A 27,241-nucleotide genomic window follows, 5' to 3' on the forward strand; every position below is an offset into this window, starting at 1 on the left:
TTTTAGTTATTTGGAAAACTTACCAGTTTATACTTCAGCCATGCCAAGGTTCTTATAATACAGAATAAGTTAAAATAAGTATCCATTAATAAAGAATATGTGACTGAACAGTGAATATTACTCAGCCATTAAAAAAAAAATACTGAAATCTTGCCATTTACGTCAACATGGATGGATCTAGAAGGTATGATGCTAAGTGAAATAAGTCAGTCAGAAAAAGGTAAATGCCATAAAATTTCACTCATATGTGGAATTTAAGAAACCAAACAACCAACCAAACAAACAAGAAAGAGAGAAACAAAAAACACTCTTAAGTATAGAGAACAAACTGGTGGTTACCAGAAGGGAGGTGGATGAGGGAGATGAATGAATTAGGTGAAGAGGATTAAGAGTACACTCACTATGATAAGCACTGAGAATGTATAGAATTGTGAACCATCATTTGAATACCTGAAACTAATATAACACTACATGCTAATTATACTGGAATTAACCAATCAGTTTTTAAAACTCCCCCAAAGAATATGTCAGATTCTTTTTATTAATTTATTAATAAAAGTATTGATTATTATTAATAAAATTTATTAATTCATATTAATTTATTGGTTAATAAATGATTAATTTATGCAGAAAGTTCAACTGAAGTTATCTGTATTTAGCAAAATCTTTTTTTTTCCAAAAAATTTTAGAAGATTTTAATTATTTGAGAGAGAGAGAGAGAACACAAGCAGGAGGAGAGGCAGAGGGAGAGGGAGAAGCCAGGCTCTCTGCTGAGCAGGGATCCTGATGTGGGGCTCTATCCCACAATCCCAGGATCATGACCTGAGCCAAAGACAGATAGCTCAACCAACTGAGCTACCCAGGGGCCCCTAGCAAAATCATTTCATGAATAATGCAAATTAATGCTATAAATGAGATTCAAGAAGATCTTTCTAATTTGGAAAAATAGTTTTAAATCAACTATAATTAGAGTTTAAAACGGCTCTTTTTGTGTCATTTGTGATGTTTTCCCCAAGGATTTATATTTTGACAACATAAAAATGATTAATACTTTCAACAATTCATTATTAAAATGAATAAATGACTAATATTTCTTAAGTCACATAAATGAAAAGTTTTGTTAGTCTTACTTGAGCTACTATCTGTTTATCTATATAACTTACAGATCTAAATTCCTTAATGACATCTTAAGTTTATTAATCAGGTTACTCATAACCTCAGTGATAGAAATAATGGCACTAATATGGCATATTCTTTGCCATCCTCATTGTATGTTTTCACATAATTAATACAAAGTCACTTATACTAAAATACTATACAAGTATCATTATAAATGTGTTACCAAGTTTATTACACTTAAAATTATACTCTATAGATGTGTGGAGCTTTATAAAGAATTTTCATATACATTATCTCATTTGATATTTTCAACCTGTAAGGAAGAAGAAATAAGAGGAGAAATAACCTTTACTGGCTGCTTACTGTGGGCAAAGCACATTAAATCCAACATTGCCTGTGTATGTATTGTTTTCCCAGTGAATATACATGAATTTATGTTATACATATTATATATTTATATTATATATTATATTTGCATTTTATATTTATAATATATGTTATATGTAGTTATATACCATGTCTCTTAAATATGACACCAAAAACACAAACAATAAAAGAAAAAAGTTGAAATTCGTCAGAATTTTTGTGCTTCAAAAGGCACAAGCAAAAAATTAAAAAGCCCATGGTATGGAAGAAAGTATTTGCAAACCATATATCTGATTTAAAATTTCTATCCAGGGGTTCCTGGGTGCAGTCATTAAGTGTCTGCTTTCTGCTCAGGTCAGGATCCCAGGGTCCTGGGATTGAGCCCCGCATCGGGCTCCCTGCTCAGCAGGAAGCTTGTGTCTCCCTTCCACTCCCCCTGCTTGTGTTCCCTCTCTCACTATGTCCCTTTCTGTCAAATAAATAAATAAAATCTTAAGAAAAAAATTTTTATCCAGAATATATAAAACTCTTACAACTCAACAATTAAAAAGACAAATAACCCAATATAAAAAAGGAGCAGAGATTATCAATAGACATTTCCCCCCCAAAAAATACACAAACGGCCAAAAAAGCACATGGAAAGAAGTTCAACATCAGCTATGACGGAAATGCAAATCAAAACCACAATGAGGGCATCTGGGTGGCTCAGTGGGTTAAAGCCTCTGCCTTAGGCTCAGGTCATGATCCCAGGGTCCTGGGATCAAGCACTGCATCAGGCTCTCTGCAAGGTAGGGAGCCTGCTTCCCCACCTCTCGCTCTGCCTACGTCTCTGCCTACTTGTGATCTCTGTCAAATAAATAAATAAAATCTTAAAAAAAAAAAAAAAAAAAAAACCACAATGAGACCTAAAATAGCCAAATCAGCAATCTTGACAAAGAGCAACAAAGTTGGAGGACTCCCACTTCCTGATCTCTAAACTTTTTACAAAGTTACAGCTAGAGACAGAGGTACTGACACTGGCATGAGAATAAACATAGAAATCATAGAGTTCAGAAATAAACCCATATGTCTATGGATGACTGATTTTCAACAAGGGTATGAAGACAATTTAATGAAGAAAGACTAGCAACAAATGGTGCTGGGAGATCTGGATATCTGCCAGCAAAAGAATGGAGTTGGACCTTTACCTGACCGTGTACACAAAAATTAACTGAAAATGGCATAAAGACCTAAATGTAAGATCTAAAACTATGCAACTTTAAGGCAAAAACAAAACTATGCAACTTTTAGACAAAAACATAAACAAAAGCATAAATGTTCATGATCTTGGATTACATAGTGATTTCCTACATATTACATCCAAAGCATAAGCAAATGCAAATCTCAACCAATTTTGATGAGGCACCACTTACCCCACTAGAATGGCTATGATAAAAAGACAAAAAGTAGCAAGCGTTAGCAAGGATGTGGAGAAATTGGAGTCCTCACACATTGCTGATGGGAATGCAAAAATGACATAGCTGCTTTGGAAAACAATCTAGCAGTTCCTCAAAAGATCAAACACAGAAATTACCATATAACCCAGCAATTACACTCCTCAACATATACCCAAGAGAAACGAAACCAGGCATCCACACAAAACTTATGCACCAATGTTCATACCAGCATTATTCCTAATAGTCCATCAACTGACAAATGGATAGACAATGAAATATTATGTGGCAATACAACAAAATGATATACTGACATATACTACCACATAGATGAACTCTGAAAATATGCTAACTGAAAGAAGCCAGTAACCAAAAGTCACATATTGTCTGATTCCATCTATATGAACTGTTCAGAATAGACAAATCTCTACAGACAGGAAGTAGATTGGTGTCTAGGGCTGGGGGGCGGTGAGGAGTGACTCCCAATCTGTACAAGGTTTCATGTTGGGGATAAAAATCTAAAATTAACTGTGCTGATGGTTGCAAATCTCTACGACTATATCAAAAACCATTGAATTGTGTACTTTCAGTGGTGAATTTTGTGCTATTGAGTTATATCTCAATAAAGTTGTTAAAAAGACGATGCTTTAAAAAGTGCTTTAAAAAAATGTGAAGAAAGATACTAAGGGAGCGCCTGGATGGCTCAGGGGATTAAGCCACTGCCTTCAGCTCAGGTCATGATCTCAGGGTCCTGGGATCTAGCCCCACATCAGGATCTCTGCTCAGCAGGGAGCCTGCTTCCCCCTTTCTCTCTGCCTGACTTTCTGCCTGCTTGTGATCTCTCTCTCTCTGTCAAATAAATAAATAAAATCTTAAAAAAAAAAAAAAAAAGAATACTAAAAAAGTTGGTGTTAATATCCAAACTCAGATCTCATATATGATAATATCAGTGTCAATACCAGCAAAGTCATCAAATAACCCTATAAACTGTTTAATTCTCTAAAATATAAAATGCAAAACAGTCCCATGTCATAAAAATCTTAGTTTCAGAGATACTAATATAGAGCAGTGATCACATTGCTAATGTGTGGAAGCAGCAAAGTATGGTAGTTCTAAGGCTACATCTTATACTTGTACTAAATAAGATGTGAATTTTTTTAAAGCACAGTATGTTTCTGGGATATCAGACCACAGAAATCTTTAACTCCACAACCAATAGAGAAAAAGAAAGAAGAACATATTGAAATTCCTTTGGATGTACCATCTACTTTTTTGCATCTCGATCTCTCCTGGAAACCTCTCACTAAGGTAAGTAACATGCAATCTAGTCCATTCTATTTACTTGTGTATACTCTGTAATATATATGCATATACATACATGTATATACAAACTCTAGAAAGCTCAAGTTAACAAAGGACTTCATTCATTTAACCAATAAATTCATTCATTGAGAATTATTGTGATGCTTGCCTAGGTCAAGCCAGAAATCACAATTTTTGTGACCTCAAGATTGATATTTGTTCATGTATAAGCATGCCCCAACATACTGATGGTTTATATAATAATTATCCATTTGCATAAACAGTTGCTTGTAAATCAGTAAGCTCTGGAAAGCTAATTTTTCTCCGGAAAGCTAATTTTAATCCCTAATATAGGCAAAATTCTATATATTTTGTATGTAGTAGGAAAGAGTATTTTATTTATTTTTTAAGAGTATTTTAATATCTATGACCAAACAAAACAAAGTAATTGAAAGAGAAATTATTTGTACTTTTCTTGAAAGGCAGAGCTTTGAAGAAAAACAATTTTAATTGAAGAAAAATATAGCTGTGGATTGTGGAAAGTATGAATGGGCTTCAGCAATTTGATGACTCTCTTTTTTTCAGAATGTCTAGTTTCAATTCCAAATTTAATATTTATTCCCTATCCTATAACTATCACTAGAATTACATTAATATGTATTTGCTCCAAATGTAAGAGAGAACACAGAGGGGTAAGAATATTCCAGAAGGAGCTGGGATTAGAAATTAGAAATTAGAAAAAGAGGATTAGGAATTTTCTGGTTTAGGATTTACCAAGCTATAAATCATTTAAAAGGAAATGAACAAACAGAAACTTATCAGGGAATTATTGTTGGCATGTGGACAAATATCCTGATGGAGAAATGGGGGGCAAAAACTGAGAGGGAAAAATATGAAGTGTGGCAGCTTCTCATTCTGTTGCAGATCCAAGCCATTTCTGAAACTCAGGAGTACATGTGACCCCAAAGGGACTCAACAGTGCCTGGCAGATGAAAAGACCCCACACAACTTTCTAGAGCTTCATTTATGTGAAAGACGTAGGAACCAGGAGACTAAACCATTATTTTATATTAAAACCAAAAAGGATGTATTATGAATTAGAATACACAATATTTTCAGGAATTCAACACATGAGATTGGAATTTGGAAATGAGCCCCCTGGGCAAGCTCCCTTTAGTCGCAGGGTTATTTATTATTTATTTATAAAAATCTTATTTATGTATTTGACAGAGCACATGAGTACATAAGCAGGAGGAAGAGCAGAGGAAGAGGGAGAAGCAGGCTCCCTCTGGAACACGGAGTTTGACTTGGGATTCAATCCCAGGACCCTGGTATCATAACCCCAGACAAAGGCAGACACCAACTGAATGAGCCACCCAGACAGCCTGGGTTTCAGGGTTGTACAAACTGTGGTTTAGGCACTGTCTGTGGAGAAAAGCAACTAGGAATCTGAGGAAGAATGGAAAAGGGACAAAGGGAAGGAGGTGGGACACAGCCATCTGGGGGTGGAAAGAAAAAGCAAGAATAAATCACCCACAGGATATATGGAAATAATTTTTCTTCTGTGTTCTCCCAAAAGTTAAGGCTGTCTAAAGGTGAAACAAGTTTAGACCACTGCCCAACCAAGATCAGCCTGAGTGAAGATGATCTCCTTTATAACACACAAGGTAACTGCATTTGCTTATTGAAATGGCATATAATAGTTTGAGAATTAATGATTCTTTACGTCCAGGGTGAGTTACTTGCTAAGATAGTCTGATTTGTAAAGAGATTACAGAAAACCAAACCCTCCAATATGGAACTTTATAATGGCTATAATAACTATAGGGGTACCTGGGTGCCTCGGTTGGGTTAAGCATCCATCTCTTGATTTAGGCTCAGGTCATGATCTCAGAGTTGTGAAGATAGAGCCCTGCCTCAGGCTCTGCACTGGATGTTGGAGTCTGCTTAAGATTCTCTCTCTCCCCTTCCCCATCACTCCCTCTCAAAAAACAAACACACACACACAAAAAAAACTATGGCCAACACATTAAAACTGCCTATACACACATGCAAAGATTTGATGATAGAATTCAGTTTAGTTGAGTCCCATAAATATTTATTGAGTATATATATATATATATATTTTTTTTTTAAAGATTTTATTTATTTACTTGACAGAGAGAAATCACAAGTAGATGGAGAGGCAGGCAGAGAGAGAGAGAGAGGGAAGCAGGCTCCCTGCTGAGCAAAGAGCCCGATGCGGGACTCGATCCCAGGACCCTGAGATCATGACCCGAGCCGAAGGCAGCGGCTTAACCCACTGAGCCACCCAGGCGCCCCAATTGAGTATATTTTTGAGAATTTATTACATTAAAAAATTTAACAAAGCTGTGTTTATAAGTGTGTATGTGCTCAAAGAATAATTCTATAGAACAGAACATATTCTGAGTCTAACAAAGTGAGTTATGAAATAAATATCCATTCCCAGTCAGACTATAATAGAAAAATTAATATTTGTACAGCACCATGATAAAATAGAGTAGAAAAATAACAATTGCCTTTTAAATCTATCTCAACTCAACCCTTACACCTTTGTTGAAGTAATTGAAGGGTACATATACAAATGTCGAAACTATTAAAATAAAGGTGTGCATGAATATCCCACCCGAGAGCAATGCACAGTGAAACTGTAGAAGAATCACAAGAAACTGAAGTATTTTCCAAATATTTACCTTGTCAAATGGATTCCCATTTATAAATTGTTGAATGTTCAGTTAAATGACAGCATATCTTGGAAAAAACATAATATGTGTATAACACCCTGCTTGGGCAAAACTCACTTTGAAGCTACAAACCCAAGACCTCATGTTAAAAAAAAAAAAATCACTAAATGTTTATAGACCTTTTCTAAGCAATTTTAAAACATTGTGTGTTTTTGATGTATTTGGGCCTGCTTCATTCCAGAAAGAATGGAAGGTGAGTTCTCTCCTCCACTTCTTTGTATTCAACTGTCAACTACAATTTATTGAATCCCAGCCCTGAGTTAGGTTCTTTGCTAGCTAATACTGCACCTTCTTTCATCCATTTACCAGGTATTTATAAAATGCTTATTTTATGCTAGACCCTGGGGGTGCAATGGTGTGTAAAACAGATTCTCATGATCATGACAATCCTGCAAACTGGGAATTTTCATTACCATTTTATGATTAAGGAAACCAAAACTGTGAGGTTATTGTAACTCGTAAAGAGTAACTCATTAGAAGCTCCTGGGTGGTTCAGTTGGTTGAGCCACGACCTTTGGCTCAGAGTCCTGGGACTGAGCCCAAGTTGGGCTCCCTGCTCACCCAGGAACCTGTGTCTCCCCTCCCCTCCTCCCTTCCCTACCCCTCCTGCTCTCTCTCTCTCAAACAAATCAAGTCTTAAAAAAGAAAACAAAAGAATAACTCATTAGATGCTCTACTCTTACTTTTCAAATTAATGAAAAAAGATGATCACAAGGATCTTACTGCTTTGATCTGGTTGATAGTAAGGATATCACTATATCTTTTAAAAGTATTTTTTTCCTTATTCACTTTCAACATGTTTATTGAGGTATAATTGACATACAATAAAATGTAATGTTTTCAACACAAGGCTCTTACATATACCAGTGCATATACATATACATGTACATGTACATACACATATACAAGTTTTTGTATGGACATGTACTCTTATTTGCCTGGGTAAATACCTAGGAATGGGATGGTTAAATCATATAGCAGGTGTATGTTTAACTTTTTAAGACACTGCCAAAGTGTTTTACAAAGCAGTTATACCATTTTACATTCCAACAAGCAGTGCAGGAGAGTTCCATAGCTGGTATGGCTAGTCTTTTTAACTGAACTATTCTAAAACAGGTATAATGATATCTCATTTACATTTACCTAATGACTAAAGATGTTGAGCTTATTTGCATGTATTTTTTTGCCACTCATATATATATCTTTTTTGGTGAAGTGTCCATATCTTTTACCCATTTTTTGGTTATGCTGTTTGTTTTCTTATTGTTGAGTTTTCAGAGCTCTTAACATACGGCATACTAGTCCTTTATCAGATATATGATTTGCAAGTATTTTCTCCCAGTCTGTGACTTACCTTCTATTAAAATATTAAAATGTCGGGTGCCTGGGTAGCTCAGTGGTTTAAGCATCTGCCTTCGGCTCAGGTCATGATCCCAGGGTCCTGGGGTCAAGCCCCTCATTGAGCTCCCTGCTTAGCGAGGAGCCTGCTTCTCCCTCTCCCTCTGCCTACTTGTGCTCCCTCTCCATCTCTCTGTCAACTAAGTAAATAAAATCTTTAAAAAAATACATTAAGTGTCCTTCTCCTAACACTGTCTTTTGAGAAGCAGAACTTTTTAATTTTGAGAAGTCCAGTTCATTGGTTTGTTCTTTTGAGGGTCATGATTCTGGTTTTGAATATAATTGAAGGTTGGGGTTATTTTCCTAGGAGTTTTACAGTTTTATAACTATGATCTTCATTGAGATGATTTTTTCCTATGCACAAATTATGGATCAGAGTTGATTTGTGTGTGGTGTTCCAGCACCAGTGGTTGAAAACACATCCTTTTCCCACTGGGTTGCTTTTGTACCTTTGTCAAAAATCACTTGTCTAAATATGTGAGAGTCCATTTCTGAACTCTCTGTTTTGTTCTGTTGATCTCTGTTTATCTTTACACCAATAGCACACTGTCTTGGTTACTGTAGCTTTATAATTAGTCTTGAAATTAGTGCTAGTCCTTCAACTTTTTTCTTTTTCAAAGTATTTTTTTTACCAACCCAGGTTTCTTGCTTTCCCATGGGAATTTTGTATCTTTTGTCTTGCATAAACCAGCTTTGATTTTGATTGGCAAATCAGGGTTACAAGATCAATGTTATAAGAATTTGGTGTCTGCACAATAGAGTCTTTCAAGTCATTAGTACGGTAGAGCTCCCCATCTACTTAGGTCATTAGTTTCTCAGTGATGTTTTATAGTTTTGAGTGTAGAGGTCTTTCACTTCTTTTGAGAGATTTGTCTCTAAGTCTTTCACATTTTTTTGGTGCTCTAGTAAATGGTACTTTCAAATTTTTAATTTCAGATTGTTCATTACCAGTATAAAAAATACAATTGATTTTTGAGTATTGATTTTGTATCTTCCTAAAGTCTTCCTAAAATCACATTACTTATAGTAGCTTATTTGTAGATTTATTTGGACTCTCTATGTAGATGACAATGTCATCTGTAAATAAGGACAGCTTTACTTCTCTTCTGATCTGTATGAGTTTTTTCTTAAGTGATTACACTGGCTAGAAACCTCAGGAGGCAAAGTGGTTAGAGAACATTCTTGTTTTATGCCAGATCTTAGGCAGAAAGCATTTAGTCTTCCCCCGTTAAGTATGATGTTAGCTGTAGGGTTTTTGTAGAGTCCTTTATCACGTTGAAAAATTTCCCTTCTCTAATTCCTATTAATGTTGGATTTTGTCAAAAGATTTTTCTGCATTTTGGGAGATGATCACATGCTTTTTTTCTTTTTAAACTTATTAATATGGAGAATTACTCTGATTAATATCTGAATGTTAAACTAGTCCTGGATTCCTCGGAGAAACTCCACTTGGTTGTGATTTAGGAATTGTTATCCCTGAAATTTTTAAAGAACAATTTTTACACTGTTATCTCTATGCTTATATCTGTATTTATTCAAGACATGTATTAACTCTTGCAAAGTGCTAGGCTCTAAGGACATAGCTGTGAAAAGATAATTCCCTGCTTCCGTGGAGCTTACCTTCTGGTGTGACAGATACATATCTTATATCCACTTAAGGAAGGACCTATTTAAAATGAATCTTGAAGCATGACCCAAATGTCATCCAACAGAAATATTCTCCATCAAACAAATGTTCTCTTTCCAGACAAAGTCATTTTGTGGATATTTCTCAGAGAAAGGTATACTGGCTAAATCGGTTCATAAAGGGAATGGACAGATAATTTTTTTAGACTCTCAGCTGAGCCTGTGGTTGGCTATGTCCCTTTATGTGTGTTCAGAAGTCCACACTGCAGACAATCCCCCAAGTCCTGGAGAAAATTATATTTCACTTGGTAATCTGAGTGTATCTTACTAACACATGCCTCTGATCACTAAAGGCAGTTACTGCGGTCATGACCTGCCTCCTGTAAATGGCCAGCTCTCCGAACTTTATTTGAAATCTCATTATGGTATTTTGAATCCCCTTAGGACACATTGCCAGCTCGGCACCTACTCTGACCAGACTTGAACCTGTTGCCTAGAATATGCTTGTATGTTTGTTGAGCACATTTTGTTGATTCACCCTACACTGGTTCTCCTTCAGCCTTCCACCAAGAATCCCAAATTCACGCTATCCCACTCTCATGACCGGGTCCGGCTCACTGTCCGGCGCTGTGTTGCCACCTAGTGGCTGCCGGCGACATGGCTCTCATTTGCCATGTTAGATCTGCAGTAGTCCGTGCCCTTCTGAGCGCTCACTTTCACATGTTCTTTTCGTTTATTCTGTTACAGAAGACTTTTCTCTAAATGTTTTTGGAATTCCTATTTTGGAATTGCTTTCAGATCTTCCGTCATATTCTTCTGAACACTGTGGCATAGTAGTTAAATGTGGATTCTGGAGTTTGGGTTTAAATTCCAAAGCCACCATTTATTATTTGACCAGGTCAAATTACTATACCTCTCTGTGCCTTCCTTTTTAAAATAAACCTTCCTTTTTAAAATAAAGCTGTTTGAGAAGAGAGATGTGAAGATAAGGGTAGTAAATAGTGAAGGTAATACCTCATGGAGTATTGTAAAGATAAAATGAGTTAATACATAGACAGCTCTAAGAAGAGCTTCATCCTTGAAGGAGTATTAGTGCTTAACCCCCTCAGGAGTTACTGCAAGGACTGAGTGAACCGGTGCATGGCCAGCACACAGTTGAGTACACAGCATGGAGTCACATAGTAAGCATTTAGTAAATGTTAGCTGCTGTTAGTATCCCAGGCCCTGGCGATGGAAATCCATGGATGGATGCTATGAGGATGAGGTAGGATATTCCTGTCAAGACTGAGTAAACACAGTTTACTCACAGATGATCCCATATTTCTCAGGCCTCATTCTCTTTAACTCCACCGCAATAAACACTATCAACTAAGCCCCTTTTCTCGGAGCCCGTGCCCTGGCTTTTTTGGTTTTCCTGATACTTACTCAGTTTCTCTCCTCAGTCTTCTTTCCCTGCTGCCTTCTCATCATGAATGTCCCTCAGACTCTTAACTTCAGCAGTGTGCTTTCCTCATTGCTCACCTCTTTTGGTAACTCAGTTCCCTCTTACTCTGTTGAGAATCCTCCACCTCGCCTCTTGCTATCTCCTGGGTTGGAACCCAGTCTAGTCCCTCAAGTCTGTTCAGTCTAGTCTGTTCAGTGTGACCAGAACAGAACTTGAGTCATCCCTGTCTCTCTCCTGAGGTCCCTACATACAGTCTCTCTCTTAGGATAACTAGGTCTTCCTTTACGGCACATATCACATTTGCCTCTTCCTTTGCATCACCTGTACTGACCCCTGGATCAGGCTCTTGGTTCCTGTTGTTAGACCAGAGGGCTCCAAACTCTTCCATCTTGCACCCCTCAGGAAACAGAAATTTTTTTAAACACATATTCCCAATGAGCGTGTATTTATTTACAAATTATATGCTCAAATTATATACATATTACATTTACAAATTATATTTACAAATTATATACATATTACAAATTATATGTTCCACTCTACTATGATATTCTCTACTGATACTAATACATTAATGTATATCATTTAAAAAGAGAAAAACACATTGAAATGAGAGTGAAGAATTTGACATAAATAATATCATTTTGTAAGAACAATATTGGAATGCCTGGGTGGCTCAGATGGTTAAGGCTCTGCCTTCAGCTCAGGTCATGATCTGCAGGTCCTGGGCGTCTGCGTCTCCCTCTTCGCCCCTGCTTGTGCTCTGTCTCTCTCTCTCTCTCTCAAATGAATAAATAAAATCTTAAAAAAAAAAAAAAGGGAACAACATGATTAAATGTACCTAGTTATTTTTTGAAATGTTGATTGACACTTTGTAATACAGCTATTTAAATGTCTGGTTTCATGTTTGACTTATTTCAATACTTGTTTTGATACCTTACTTATTGGGAAAGGATCTACAGGCCCAAAGCATGTAGTTCTCTAATAAAGGAAGTGCCAGTTGATTGTACCAACAAAGTCATAATTGATTGTTTTTTTTAAGAGTTTATCTATCTATCTGAGAGAGAGAGAGAGAGAGAGTTCAAGCAGGGCGAGCAGCAGGCAGAGAGACAGGGAGAAGCAGGCTCCCTGCTGAGCAGGAAGCCCAATGAGGGGCTCAACCTCAAGACCCTGGGATCATGACATGAACCAAAAGCAGAAGCTTAACTGACTGAAACACCCAGGTGCAACTCATAATTGTTTTTTTACTTTTGTCCATAATTATGCTATATTTTTAAAAAATGGAATGTATATTTTTAGTAGACCTGAGGGTTTTTTTTTAATTTTAGTTTTCATTTATATATTTGTTTGTTGGTTTTTACATTTGTTTGTTTGTTTTCCCATGGGTGATATAACCTAGGTGACGAAATATTGAAATGTGGTGAGTAGGGTTCCCAGAAATTTAATATCACATTTTTTTAAAACTAATAAGTGACCTGGGAATATGCCCAAGATAATATCTTTAAGAGGACAGAAAAGCAGGATGCAAAGCTGTGGGACTCAATTAAAAGAAAATCTTTATATATTCACAGAATATATATATATGTGTGTGTGTGTGTGTGTGTGTGTGTGTGTATACACACACATATATGCACACAGAAATGTAATTATAGGAAAATATTTTAAAAGTAGTTACCTCTGAGAAATATGATAAAGAATGATTTTTGTTATTTTCCTCATGCTTTTCACTATTTTCCAAAGCTTCAGTAAATAACATGGATTAATTTTAGCTCATAAAAAGACTTCTGTTTTAAAACAAGATGACATCAGATACTTTTAAAAACAAAATAATTTCCAGATGGTGTTTGAATTGTAGCTCCCAGATGAACTATGCTCTGTCTGCGTGAATAGTTCCAGCTACAGTAGATTGTACAGTCACTGGTGTTCTTAAGGAATAAACCTGAGCTAATCAGAAAACTTTAAATTATAGTCCATGCATGTGCTGTGCTTATGAAAAACAAGGAATACATTTTAGATGGATTTATTTTTTTTAGAAATTAGATAATTTTTGACACTTACAAGGCTAATCTTGAATTATTTGAAAAATTTGCATATGATGCCAAATGAATAAAAATGACACAAGCTTCTAATTTGAGAATCTTACTGAGACTATCAAGAGTAATGTAATCCAGAGGATATATTTCATGTCCAATTTTTACTGTCAATAATTCTGAAATGATACAAATAATATAGAACTGGTTTTTAAACTGTGTGCCATGGACCTTTTTGGAGCCCCTGAAAGTAGGTAGAGGGGTCTCCCCCTTCCCACCAGGGAACGCTTTCATCACAGCAAGGCAGGTTTTGATCAATTTTACATGCAAGAGTTACTGCATATGCTTTGGTTTGAAAGCCAGTGTTCTACTGCTAAATTAGAAGTCTAAAGTTGTTTATACTTATGCCTACCACACTGGGGAGGGAATGGAGCAGATGTGTGTAGCAACGGACCGAAAAAATAAGCTAACCATATTTTGAAAGGTCTCTCACTGTAAATATGTTTCTTCTATTCATACCCCTCCGAAAGACAAAATATTAACCCAGAGCAAAGCAGTGAATGCAGAAGAGATAAACCCATACCACAATCTGGAAGCCGGGTTGGCCAATCAACTCAAGCCAATAGAGGACTTTTGCACAAAATTCTTTGCAGGAACAGAGGTGAGTTAGAATTATTGCTGTTTTATATATACATTATATATACAGTCTTCATATATATGTGTGTATACATATGTGTGTGTATATATATATATATATAATATCTAGGTTGTATCACCCATGGGAAAACAAACAAACATAAAAACCAACAAACATATATACATATATATAGAGAGAGTCTTCCTTATATATATGTTCTTAATTTCAGCTTTATTGAGACATATTTGACATATAAAGCTGTAAAATATTTAAGTGTACATCATGGTGATGTCATGCATGTGTGCATTGTGAAAGTCTTCCCCCATCTAGTTAATTAACACATCCATCACCTCACATATTTATGTGTGCACGTGTGTGTGATAACATTAAAGTTATACACTCTTAGTAAATTTCAATTATATAGTGTTACACTGTAGTCACCATGTTTTCTATTCTGTTCTCAGAACTCACTAACCTTACAACCGAATGTCTACACCCTTTTACCAGCCTCTTCCTATTTCTCCCACCCCCTACCCCCAACCTGGCAACCACTTTTCCATTCTGTTTCACTACAACCTCTATTGTATATTTGCTTTATGAAGATTTATAATATTTATACCCCTTCCCATATTTTAATATACTCATTTACATAGGATTTTTTAATCTTGATGATTCAGATTCAAATTTAATATATTCCTAATGAATGTGAAAAAAATCTATAAAATTCAGTATGACGCTCTTTACTAATGATTTATTGATCAACCTGCAAATATTTATTGAACACCCACACCATATAGAAGAAACCATGCTGAATATTAGAGATCTACTAAGAAAATATATTGCTTTGTTAGTTAGCAAAAGGTAATAGCAAAACTCACTCAATTCAAAAGTTAAGTAACAACTGGTTATAATAATGGTAATGGCTGCCATTTTGGTGCACCTACTGAAATAACCAAAGGGAGCTTACACTTATAGGACATTTTCTATATAGCAAGGTCTGTGCCAGGTGTTTGTTCCAAATTATATTTTACTTAATCCTAATAGTCTGGGGCACCTGGGTAGCTCAGTTATTGGACATCTGCTTTCAGCTCAGGTCATGATCCCAAGGTCCTGGGATCTAGTCCTGCATTGGGCTCCCTGCTCAGCTGGAAGCCTACTTCTCCCTCTCCCACTCTCTCTGCTTGTGTTCTCTCTCTTGCTGTGTTTCTCTTTGTCAAATAAATGAATAAAATCTTGTAGGGATTAATCTTCACTTTACAGATGAAAAAATGAGGCTCAGAACTTTATCTACAGACATACAGAGGCAGAGATGCCCTTTCACTCATAACTCTTTTTCCCTAAAAATAAAGGGCTTTCCCCCCAAGCCATGCAACCATATGAAGATGCCGTAGCTTGGTCTCACTGGAATGCACTCTGCATTCACACTTTCGTTATGAAGGGATTAGCTGATTACACCAGTTCTCAAGAGCATACTGGCCACCAGGCACAGCACCAGACCCCAGATCAGACATGAATCAACAGCACAGCCCCTGTCCTCAGGGCGCTCACTGCCTAGTTAAGGAGCAGAGACATTAAGAGCATTATTCAGCCAAAGCCCATCCAGAAGCCACAGGGACAAGACAGGGAGGTTGGGGAATGCAGACTGTTAGCAGATTGGACTTTGGAGGTCAAGGAGGCATCTGAAAGATCAAAGCACAATTCCCAGCAGAAGTAACAGCCTGAACGATACTTTGGAATTATGGAAGCCTGGGATTTGCCTGGAGATAGTGAAATCATTTGTGCAAGAGGGAACGCTGTACCTTCGATGCCAGATTGGGATCCAACCAAAGAGCCTTTTCTGCCATGTTAGGGAATGTGAAATACATTTGATAAGCAATGAGGCACTGACCAAACAGATACTTGTTTTGTAACTTGGGCTTTTAATTTTTTATAACTTAGGCTTCTAATATTTTTTTTAATTCTGGAAAAATATAAATAACAAGTTAGGTTCTTAACAAATTTGAAGTGTATAATCCAATGCTACTAGATACAGCCATGTGGTTGAGCAACTCTCCCATCTTCATCGTTCCAAACTGAAGTTCTGTACCCATTCAAACAATAACTCACCATTCCTTCCTTCCCTCAGCCAAGGCAACCACCGTTCTACCTTCTTTCTCTGTAGATTTGACTATTCTAGGTACCTCATGTAAGTAGATCATATATTATTTGTCTCTGTCACACCAGAGTTTTTAAAGCAGGAACGTGACAGATTTAGAAAGATGAATGATCACAAGATCTTAAAAAAGAAATTAAAGTATGACACCTTGTGCTTAAACTCTTCAGTGACAACTACATACATGAATAAGATCCAGAGTCCATATTGTGGCCTAAAAGATTCTGCATAATTTGGCTCTTTCTTATCTCTCCATCCCTATCTGTCCCAATCTCTCTCTCTCCTTCTAGCTGCTCTGATTTTTGTCTTTTTTTGTCTTTCTTTTTCTTCTTTTTTTTAAAAAAATTTTATTTATTTATTTGACAGAGATCAGAAGTAGGCAGAGAAGCAGGCAGAGAGAGAGAGGAGGAAGCAGGCTCCCTGCTGAGCAGAGAGCCCAATGTGAGGCTCGATCCCAGGACCCTAGGATCATGATCTGAGCTGAAGGCAGACGCTTTAACCCACTGAGCCACCCAGGTGCCCCTTTCTTTTTCTACCCCAAACTCTTTCCTGCTGTTTGAGCCCTTCCCTCCTTAGAGTTAATTTCATCCATCATTCAACATGTATTTATAAAACATGTACTGTATGCCAGGCACTGTTGGGCCCAGGGAACAGAGATAAAATCCCCCCACCATGGGCTGACTTTCCAGTGGAATGCTCTTCTACCAACACCTGACATGGCTGATCCATCTCCTTTGGTTAGAGAGAATAAGGGAAACCTCTCTGGGTTCTAGACTGGCTAGTGCAGGGCTGAAGCGGGAGGGAGTGGAGCCAGGAAGGCGGACAGGCCAGGCAGGCAGTGATTTCAAGTGGGCCAACCCAGAGATGAAGAGGGCATGAGCAGTGAGGCCAAGAATGTCAGCACAGGGGAGGAGGAGGAGAATTCTGAGCACAGGGTAACTGGATGGAGACGGTCGGGAAGGTTCCCAGCTAGGTGACTGCTAATAGGATGGGCACTCAACAGGTCTTTATGAACCGGGATCAAGCTGCTTCTCTTTGACTTGGTTCTGTTTGGTGTTGCACGTATCTGCTGTGGGACCCAGGAGATATCAGTGACTCTCACGGGACTCTGGTGGAGTCTGGGTCACATGCAGATAGTTCCTAACACGGAGGCAAACACCGTGCGCTAAGTGATAAGGGCGGGGGAGGTGCCACGGCCAAAGGCAAGGTGTGAGCCCTGAATGCCAGCCGGTCTGTCTGCGCCCTCCGAGACTCTGGGCACGAGTGGAGAGTGGAGGGAGGCCTTGCCCTCCGACTCTGAATTTCCAACACCAAACACAGTCCTCATTTGCTCCGTGTGTTCATGAATAAAAGCACAGATGAGTGAATGAGTGGGCGCCGGCCAGATGTGTTCCCTTGGCCTCTCCCTGGCCTACACATCCTAAGCCATACTCCCAGGCCTCCCAAATCCTCTTTTTATACACCCTGCTCTGTGTTTTCCTTTTATTACCCAGAGAGAAAAACACTGGAATTAGGAGCCAGCATCTGGGTGACCTGAAGAAATCATTTAACCTTTCTGAGTCTCTGTGTTCCCTCTATTACTTGGGTCGTGGGTCCAAAGGTTTTCTCTAAACCTCTCCTACCTCTGCTTTTCACGGGTTCTGAGTCTTTTCCCTGTGTGTGGCTGCTTCTGCCTTTTTACACCAGGTTCCAATGCCTTCCCCTCTCCTTACCATGGCCATAAGGAGAGGGAGAATACATATTACTAGTTATGTTACTTAAATGGAACTTGGTTTCCTGTTCTCAACTTTAAAAGTAATACTACCATATTATCAATTTAAATTCCCCTTTTCTCTCTTACTCCACAAATATTTTTAAGTACTGACTTTGTATCATGCTGAGAACAAATCATTGAAGAAGTAGGATGGGTTCCTTTCCTGGAGCTTTTAGTCCATTGGGACAATTTCCTATTAACAAAAAATTTAGGAACCCAGCAGTTGGAACTTGTCTACATAGATTATCTCCATAAATGCCTGTGCTTTCCACATTACTATGTGTACATAAAAATTTACCAACTTCATTTTCTTGTTCAATATAAAATCAAGTCATCATTTTGAGCCTTCCCTGCCTCCCCCCCTCCCCACCACTGTATCTAGTTATAATTTGACTGAGTTACCCTGTTGCTTTGTGCTTGTTTGGGTTATAGTCAGTCTTAGTACACACATATGAGGTCTTTAGTCCCTTAAGCTATCATTGTACTCATCAGAAACCTGTAATATTTTTAGGAAGGTGGAGTGATATACACAGATTGGAAAATGGAAAGAGATCCTGAAACTGGCCGATTGATGAGTAAGTTTTGATGATTGCTCTGTTATGAGTAAGTTATTCTTTTTTTTTTTTTTTAAAGATTTTACCTACTTGAGAGAGAAAAAGAAGAATGAGAAGGGGGGAGGAGCAGAGAGAGAGAGAGAAGCAGACTCCCCCACCAAACAGGAAGGAGTCCTGAGGGAGCCTGACGTGGGGCTTAATCCCAGGACCCTGAGATCATGACCTGAGCCACAGACACTTAAACAACTGAGCTATCCAGGTGTACCTAAATTAATCCTTTTTACAAAGTGCTGAGTAACCCTGTCCTTGCTGATGGGAGGGAAGGCACTCAAGTCCTGTCTCTGTACTTACTCAAAGTGAGGGCCTCGAAGAGCAGCACTTGAGAGCCTGTTAGAAATGCAGAACCTTGGACCTGCTGAATATTGGAATACGGATTTTCAATAAGATTCACCTGGTGATTTGCTTCTACCTCCACCCCCGATATGAGGAGTACTGATCTACTGATGCTTAAATGACTAAGATAGTTGGACAATTAAATTTAAAAAAATGTGTTTCATAATTCAACAATTTGGTAATTCAGCTAAATGAAAAATATTAATACGAATTATAAAGTAAATTTATTTTTTGAGAGACAGAGAGCAAGAGAGATTGAGCAGGGGGTGGAGAGAGGCAGAAGGAAAGGGAGAGAATCTTAAGCAGGCCCCAAATGTAGCTCAAGGGCCAATATCATGACCTAAGCCGAAATCAAGAATTAGATGCTTAACTGACTGAGCCACCAAGATGACCCTTATTCTTTCTTTCATTCATTCATCAAATCATTATTGAGAATCTATTCTGTGCCAGGCACTAGGGATATAAAGATGAACAAGATATTATCCTCCCCCAAAGGATTTCTGTGATCTATTAAAAAAGTCTAACACATGAACAGATGAGGACATTACACTGTCAGCGTTATAGCTAGAAGCAAACACAAAGTGACATAAGAAACCAGAAAGGGACCAACTCTCTTACGTTATTAAGAAAGGGTCCTACTGAAGAGAGATACAGTTGAGCTTGGTGGTGAAGGGCAGATTGTAATATCCAGTTGGAGAAAGACATGCCAGATAGAAGGAATAATAACTGCCAAAACATGGAAACCCAAAAGAGCAGTGGATGATTAAGAAACAGGGAGCTCTCCTAACTAAAGTATAGCAATAGAGAGGGCAGCAGGAAGGTGCCAGGGTGCCTGGAAGACAATTGGGTCCAAATGGCTAAGAGTCTTGAGTGCTTACTAAGCTTTGAACCTTATCCTAGTGCCACCAGTATAATCTGAATATCACTCTGGCATGAGAGCAGGGGCTGGATTAATTTATTGGTGGGACTTACAATGGAAGTAGGATGACCACTTGCAAGAATCTAGATGAGGGGTGGAGAGGACTCAGTGTAGGCATGGTGAAGCCGAAGAAATAAGAGAGAGACTTAGCAGTCAACATGCCAGGATTCTGTGATGAATGGGGTATAGGTTGGAAAAGGAGAAGTGTTGCTTTTATTTTCTTGGCATTTGGTTCATTGCAAGGAAAAAAAAAAGGAAATAGCTATAACCACTTACTAAAAGGATACTTTGAAATCCTCATAACAATTTAAAATACTTTAAAATCATCAGTCAAGCATTTTGCAACATGGAAAGCCAAACAATACTGCTATTCCTATTGGATAATGGCTGAAGCTCAGAGAAAGTCGATGTTTAGACCCTCTAAACTGTGCCCTGCTTATCCTAATTACATCCATGAACTGGCAATGTTTTCCTTGAGAGCTACCAGTCTGATGTTTTTCATCAACACCATGGAGGGTATCTGAGTCAAGATGAGGCAATTACTGGGACACAATCCATCTTGACTTCCTAGAGACCCCATGTGCTTATCAACAACAAGGCAGGAACGAGAATTTCCTCCCTCTAGGAAAGAGCTTCTGAAAGACAGTACCCTGAATGAGATCTATGTGATAAAGAAGGCTAAATCAATCAAAATTTCCAGATGATCTACGTGACAAGCCAAGAAATGAGAGTTGAATGAAAACAACTGACATAATTATTTCATGTGTTCTGCTCACAGATCAGCAGATGCCCCATAGCATGCACTCTTCCAAGTACTTTCCATGCATTAGCTCATTTAATCCTCACAGCAACCCTAAGGGGTAGCTACCAGCATCGCCAGGGTTTGAACCTAGGCCATCTGCACTCTTAATCACATCAGTATACTGAATCCTCCATTAGATAATGATTCCGGAAACTACTTCTTTGTTTATTGTAACTTTCTCATAGCAACTTGGCCTGGGGCTTCTGCTACTCCATTTAATAACTTAAGGACAGCTCTATCCATTGCTAGATGGAACTAAAGGTCCCTAAAAGGACATAAGGAAGGAAAAGATATGGGCTGAGAACATCTAATATGTTAAAGTATACATCTTGGTGGTTGTTGATCTTGCTACCACTGGTAATCATTACATTCTGCAGAGGGCTTCCAGACTCATGGATGGCCCTGCTCACCAGAGTGAGGTGGTGTTTAGGGAAGTTCCACTATAGAAAGGGAAAACCACGCTCTGAGAAACAACAGTGGCAACAAGAAGGAAGCTGCTGGTTTCCAGGGCTTTCCTGACTTCCCAGGAAAAGATTCCCAGGAATCTTCCAGATTGTTTCAAGATGGCCTTAGAAATAAGTCTCCTATACTATCTTCAAGATAGGACTTCGGTTGGAGGAAAATTAGTCTTTTTTTTTTTTTAATCCAGGAAAGCTACATTTAAATTTTTTGTTTATTTTTACTTTATATAAAAATTTTAAATTGTGATAAAATACACAAAAATGTGAAATGTACCATCTTAACCATTTTTAAGTGTATAATTCTGAACTATTAAAGTACATTCACATTGTCATGCAACCTATCTCCAAGACTGTTTCCATTTTGCAAAACTGAAACTCTGCACCCATTAAACACTAGCTCCCTATTCCCCTCTACTCTCAGCATCTGGCAACTACTGTTTATTTTCTATCTCTCTGAATGTGATTACTGTAGATACCTCATATGAGTGGGGTTTTTTCTGCTTAATATCTCACTGGGATTCGGAGAGGGAAAAAAAATCCAGCTTTTCATAGCTATCAAAATTATGGGATTCACTGTAAGTTCATGGTTTGGACATAAGGTAGTCACATATTTTCTTTATGGCCATCCCTGAGGTGGGCATGGGCAGCAAAAAATAGGGAGCAGCCAGGTCTGGGGTAAAGGGGACCCAAACAATGGTGAGGTAGACAGCCTAAGGGAAAGGAGGACCCACAGACTGGAGCAGAGACTAAAGAGAACTCTTGAGCTTAACATCCAAACCTGACCCCAGTTGCAATAAATGGAAACTCCATGGAGTCAGCTGGTCCTACCAGAAACCTATCATTCTCAACCTTCCTATTCAAAGCCATCTGTAAGTTTTGTCAATTCAGCTTGCAAGTATTTCATGATCATCTACTTTTGTCCATTGTACCTTCAGTCCAGCTACCATGCTCTCTTACCAGAACTACCTCTTAGGGTGTCTCCTCTTTCCTTTTACCTCTCTCTAATTTGTTCTCTTCATAGCAGCCAGAGAATCTTTGGAAATCAGTCAGATCGTCTTCTGGACTAAAGGACTCATTGAAACACCTCATGTGAAGAATATAATCTAAACTCCTTTCCTATGAGTCCCTGTGTGGTCTGGGCCCTCCTGGTCCCCATCTGTTTCATATGTCTCATGCTGGGATTTCCAGACTTCAGTCTTATTGCCTTCCTCAAATTTACAAAGGCACTAAGCACTTCTCTCCCCAGGACTTTGATTTGTATTGTTCCCTCTGCGTGGAATACTTCTCCACATTAAAATCTTCCCACATCAAAGTACTACTTAGAACTAAATGTCTCATCTTCAGAGAAGCCTTTTTCTGACCATTCAGTCTAAATTATGGACATCCCTTGTTACTCTTTCTTGTAATTTTTCCTACCATAACACTTTTAACATGTTTTATTACATACTTTGGGATTTGTTTATTGGATATTGGATTGTTTATCAGGTATCTCTCTTACCCATTAGACTGTAAGCTAATGGGGGCATGTTCATTTATTAACCAATGTTTACCCAGACATCTATAGTACCTATAGATACTTATAGCATCCACAAATATTTTTTGACCAACCAAGTGAGTTAATGAATGAGTAAATGAGTAAGAACATTAAGTATTCCTTTGAGCTAGAAAAACAGAGGAAGAGCTGTCCTTTGACAGATTCATTTGCCCCAACTGACCTCTTGTTGTCTACACTTGGATCCCATTAATCATCCATCCACTGGAATTCTGCCCATTCTTCATGTAGGAATAGAAACACTATTATTAAAGATGAAATGGCCTTTTCCATCCCAACAGCAAAGAAGCCAGTGAGCCTCTACACTGTCCATGATGGAGCCGTCCACACTGTTCAGAGGTCACCTTTTTACAAGGACATTATCCTCACCATTGGGGGATGGAACGTGGCCATCTGGAAAGAAGGTGTTATGGTGAGTTGCCTGAAAAATGGAGGAGTGGGTGTGTGGTCCTTTGTTACTGAGGAAGACAATGGGAACAACAGGCTGTTCTGACATAACAGTGCCGTGGGGACACTTTTTAGAGAAATTAGAACAGATGGCTTGGGTTCTGGCTTGCCAGCAGACTGTATGCCTTTTGAAAACACAACCATTTGCCTTTCTTCCCTGAGGGAAGGAAACAGTATTTACAAGTCTCTTGCTCTCTAACACCTAACAGTCTTTTCTTTAAAATCTGTCTTGTGGGAGTTGATTTGCTTTGTGTTTTTTCCTCCCCTTAAAATACATTACGGGTTTTACTGTGAAGCCCAAGGAGAGGCTCTGGGTCTGTCACCTTTGCTTCTGCACCAGGAATATGTCTGCAGCTTCAGAAAGTGGGAGTAAGAAAGCTAAGGGGTCCATTGCCAAGAGACCAGAGAGAGGCATAGGCCACAGTTAGGCGGCGGCAGGACTCTGGCAGTCAGGATGAGGAGAGGACCAGGTTCCAGGCAAATAGAAGCTAAACTGCCCCAAACTGGAAAGACTGGAAAGACTGATAACATCCAGTGAAGCAAGGGTGGGGAGAAATCAGCATGACAGGTCCCTTTGCTGTGCAATTTAAGATGATCAAAATCTGAAATATATATCTATTTCATAGCTGTCATACATTCTTTGAAAAAATAATATGTATATTATAAAAGTAATATGTATATTTGTATATATAACATTTATATGAATATATATTCTTTGAATAAAATGAATAAAAATATACATATATTCTTCAATAAAGAATATATAATTCTTTAAATAAAATGATAAAATTGTATATCTACATTGTATATATATATGTATATATATATACATTGTATATATACAGTGAAAATTGTACATATATATATATATATATATATATATATATATACACACACACACACACACTTTGACCTAACACTTTCACTTCTGGGACTCTAACTTACATAAATGTGAATTTATGTACGAGTTTGTCATTGAAACAATTAGAAACTACTTAAAGTGCCCATCCACAAAAGGACTTCTACTTTATACCAATGTACTTCAGTATGTCCAATTTTTTTTTTAGAGTGAATAGGTATCAGTTTTGTTCTGAAAGAAAAATAAAATTCGGCAAGTTCTTCACTACTCAGGGACCAAGAACTTGGTTATCCACAGAAATGGAAGGAGCTGGGCAAGGTGTGCAAGAACAGGACAAGGAGTCCATGAATCTGAGATATTCTTCATTCCCCACAGGGAAGTTTCTCATGCAGGTCTCAGAGGGCAGGAAATAGCTCCATGGCTTAGTTTAGTCTCTGCAGCTATAAGTAGATAAATGAGTACACCTGCTTGTCAGGTAGGGCATGACAATAAGAAGAGAGCACATTTTGTGAAGTGTGTAAGCCTGACAATTCACAGACCTGTACCTCTGGGTCAAATAATACATTATATGCTAATTTTTAAAATAATTAAAAAAAATAAATTCAGGCACACATACATACACAAAAGAAAACAAAAAACACCTCCCAAAGAGGGCAAATTACCCCCATGCTAAAGAAAAGAGAAGCTGATCTTGTAATGCTTTGCTGGTCTAAACTCTCTTCCAAATAATATTTACAAGCCATTGGATGCAGCTCAGAGCTGGAAATGACTTTTTATTTCCTTTTTTTTCTTGGCTGCTAGAGTTACCTCCATGGGAAATAGACACCTGACAGCAAAATGAAAGTATGGGTAGAATTTCCTTTTAATCTTTACTTATAGAACATCTACCAATCTCCAGCTCAACTAGAAAGTCTGATCTTTTCAGCAACTAAAATAAGGGGAAAGGGTTATAAAACACACACACATACACACACACAGGAAAGAAAAGAGTTGGCATTAAATAAAATCCTACAAGAAAAAGAATTAAGACTTCAGAGTGGGCATATTGTGCTGGTCCATGATCGTAGCCATCTGAGTTGTACTTGAAGGAAATCATTGTGAATACACCTCAGGTAATAACAAAAGTTTTCATGTGTCCTTTTAACAATTTCTGTAAAGATTGGACCCCTCCTTCAGTCATCCTGTGCACCAAAAAGGTACACCGCAGGACACTGGTCCCTGACAAGGCCTGGAGTTTTCTACGTTGGCCGAGAAGATGGATACATCGACATCTGGGACCTTCTGGAGAAAACTCATGAGCCAGCCCTGTCACAAAGCATCTGCATAACTATGATCACCTACATCAAACCCTGGACCTTTTCTGGTGTGTTCATTCTAATTAACTGACCTAAGTTATTTTATTTTGGGGGTGGGGGTAACTCAGGCACATTTTGACATTCATCTGGTCTTTTTTTTTTTTTTTAAGAAATTTTGAAGAAAAGTCTCCAATATTTTTTCCCTCAAGTTTTGCCCATCCTATCCCATCCTTTCTCTTCCCTTCCTTCTTGCATGCAAACTTTGGGTACAACTTGAGTTTCTCTCATTTTCTTTATCGACAATTATTTCTGAGGCATAGTTAGTATGACAAGAAGAGGCTGATTTTGAATAAACCACACAATGAAAAGCACCCTTCTTATCTTCTCCAAGTCAGAGAGGGTGATCCCCAACTCTTTGGTACCTTTTGCTGCTTCTTTCCCAAATAGAGTAATTCTTGTATCTTTAATTTTTCATTATGTCACAAATTTTCAATATTTTATCATTTTTGTGGTTTTTTCCTGGACAGTGTCAAGCAATTCTTTTCATGAGATCAAATGACCCTCTGGAGTCATTTATCAATTGAAACTTTTAACTTTTGAACTAATTATGAGGAAAAAACAACATAAAGCAAACAAATTTAAGGATGTGGTCCTTGGAAAAGTAATTTATATCCTTCATCCCAATTTCTCTGTTTTACCCAAGCACTACTTCCTATGTAAATCCAGTATATTTGCCTCTTTTAAAAGAAGTTAGCCTTTGTTTCCAAAGGCATGCAGGCATAAAATTGTCTTTCTATCCTTTTGTCTCATAAACATTATGTTTAGAAATTCAATCTTCAGAATTTCTGAGTGTCAGTCTGGCTATTGTTTAAACTTATGGGTCACCAAGTATGAGTTTTTCCGTCTTTGCTATGAAACATTGCTTTTGTATTCAGGGATTATGAGTCTAGGATTTAACAATTTAAACTAAACCTTCTGAAAATGAGAAAAAGAAAAAATGTGATAAACTAGAAAATGAAAATTCTTAGACACATTTGTGCTTTATATCCATTTTCAATGATCAAAAGAAGCAATCTGTTTTTATAATAAGAAACCTGGTTCTGGCTGTGTCTGTGAAATTCATCTGGATAACGGAATCCTTGTAAAGGATATCCTTGTAAAGGTATCCTTCAGCCCTTGTTGAGTCTTTGGTGAAAACTGGCTTCATGATTTTTCTTTGAAAATCTTTCCCTGTGCTAGCCCCACTTTCTTCTCCAATCTGCCCAGCAGCCCAGCCACACAGACAGTCAACCTCAGCTAGGAGCCACACTCCTTACATGCACACCAAGAAGACAAGATTTGAGTTGGGCAGGGTGGCTGACAAAGGGTCTCGGCTTTCATTTCATCAACTGGAAAAAATGATTTTTATATATTAGCTAATATTGTCATCAGTCATGAATGTCTGATGAAGATGCCAAGATTATCATAACCACAGCAGGTCTTTGGAGAGAAGAAGAAAAGCCACATTTCATGTTTAACCTCCAGGGTGACATTCTGTTTCCCCCCCATTTTTTGGATCTTTCAGCTAAGCAGCAATTTATAGCCATAGGTGATTATTATGGAACACTGCATATATTGGAAATTCCTTGGACATTAAGTCACCCTTCCACCAATGAGGTCAGTACCTTTTGGCTCTGAGAATTTATGTGACCAGAAATTGCTGAGGCGTGTTTTAAAAGTATGTTCAGAAATGACAGCATTTTTGCTCTGTAAGAAAACAAAAGAATCCTACAATCCCAAATAAGGAATGTATTTCTGTTTTATGAGCGAAGTAGCTTGAAACCACAGAAAAACAAATGCACTGAGAGAGACAGCCAGGGAGTAAATGAAGCCCAGAGTCAGAAGAGAATGGTTAGGGATTCGTAAGATGCTATTTTCAGATTGTAACCAAAGCA

At 37.9% G+C, this 27,241-nt stretch overlaps 1 protein-coding gene and 1 long non-coding RNA gene across 2 annotated transcripts in view; one reads left to right on the forward strand and one right to left on the reverse strand.

Moving 5' to 3' along the window:
- Positions 1 to 27,241, forward strand: part of DNAI3 (dynein axonemal intermediate chain 3) — a 67,782-nt gene that overhangs the window by 36,434 nt on the left and 4,107 nt on the right. Inside the window, exons 15-21 of the mRNA XM_044238603.1 lie at positions 4,082 to 4,226; positions 5,800 to 5,887; positions 14,014 to 14,144; positions 18,537 to 18,600; positions 22,988 to 23,118; positions 25,171 to 25,375; positions 26,872 to 26,963. Coding sequence (XP_044094538.1) covers positions 4,082 to 4,226; positions 5,800 to 5,887; positions 14,014 to 14,144; positions 18,537 to 18,600; positions 22,988 to 23,118; positions 25,171 to 25,375; positions 26,872 to 26,963 — 856 coding nt within the window. The remainder of the gene's footprint in view (positions 1 to 4,081; positions 4,227 to 5,799; positions 5,888 to 14,013; positions 14,145 to 18,536; positions 18,601 to 22,987; positions 23,119 to 25,170; positions 25,376 to 26,871; positions 26,964 to 27,241) is intronic.
- The window catches only part of LOC122900144, a 29,594-nt gene continuing 14,568 nt past the window's right edge, over positions 12,216 to 27,241 (reverse strand). Inside the window, exon 3 of the long non-coding RNA XR_006383185.1 lies at positions 12,216 to 12,254. This is a non-coding gene — a long non-coding RNA (uncharacterized LOC122900144). The remainder of the gene's footprint in view (positions 12,255 to 27,241) is intronic.

This window comes from Neovison vison, chromosome 2 (assembly GCF_020171115.1).
Source record: "Neovison vison isolate M4711 chromosome 2, ASM_NN_V1, whole genome shotgun sequence".
NCBI lineage: Eukaryota > Metazoa > Chordata > Mammalia > Carnivora > Mustelidae > Neogale > Neogale vison.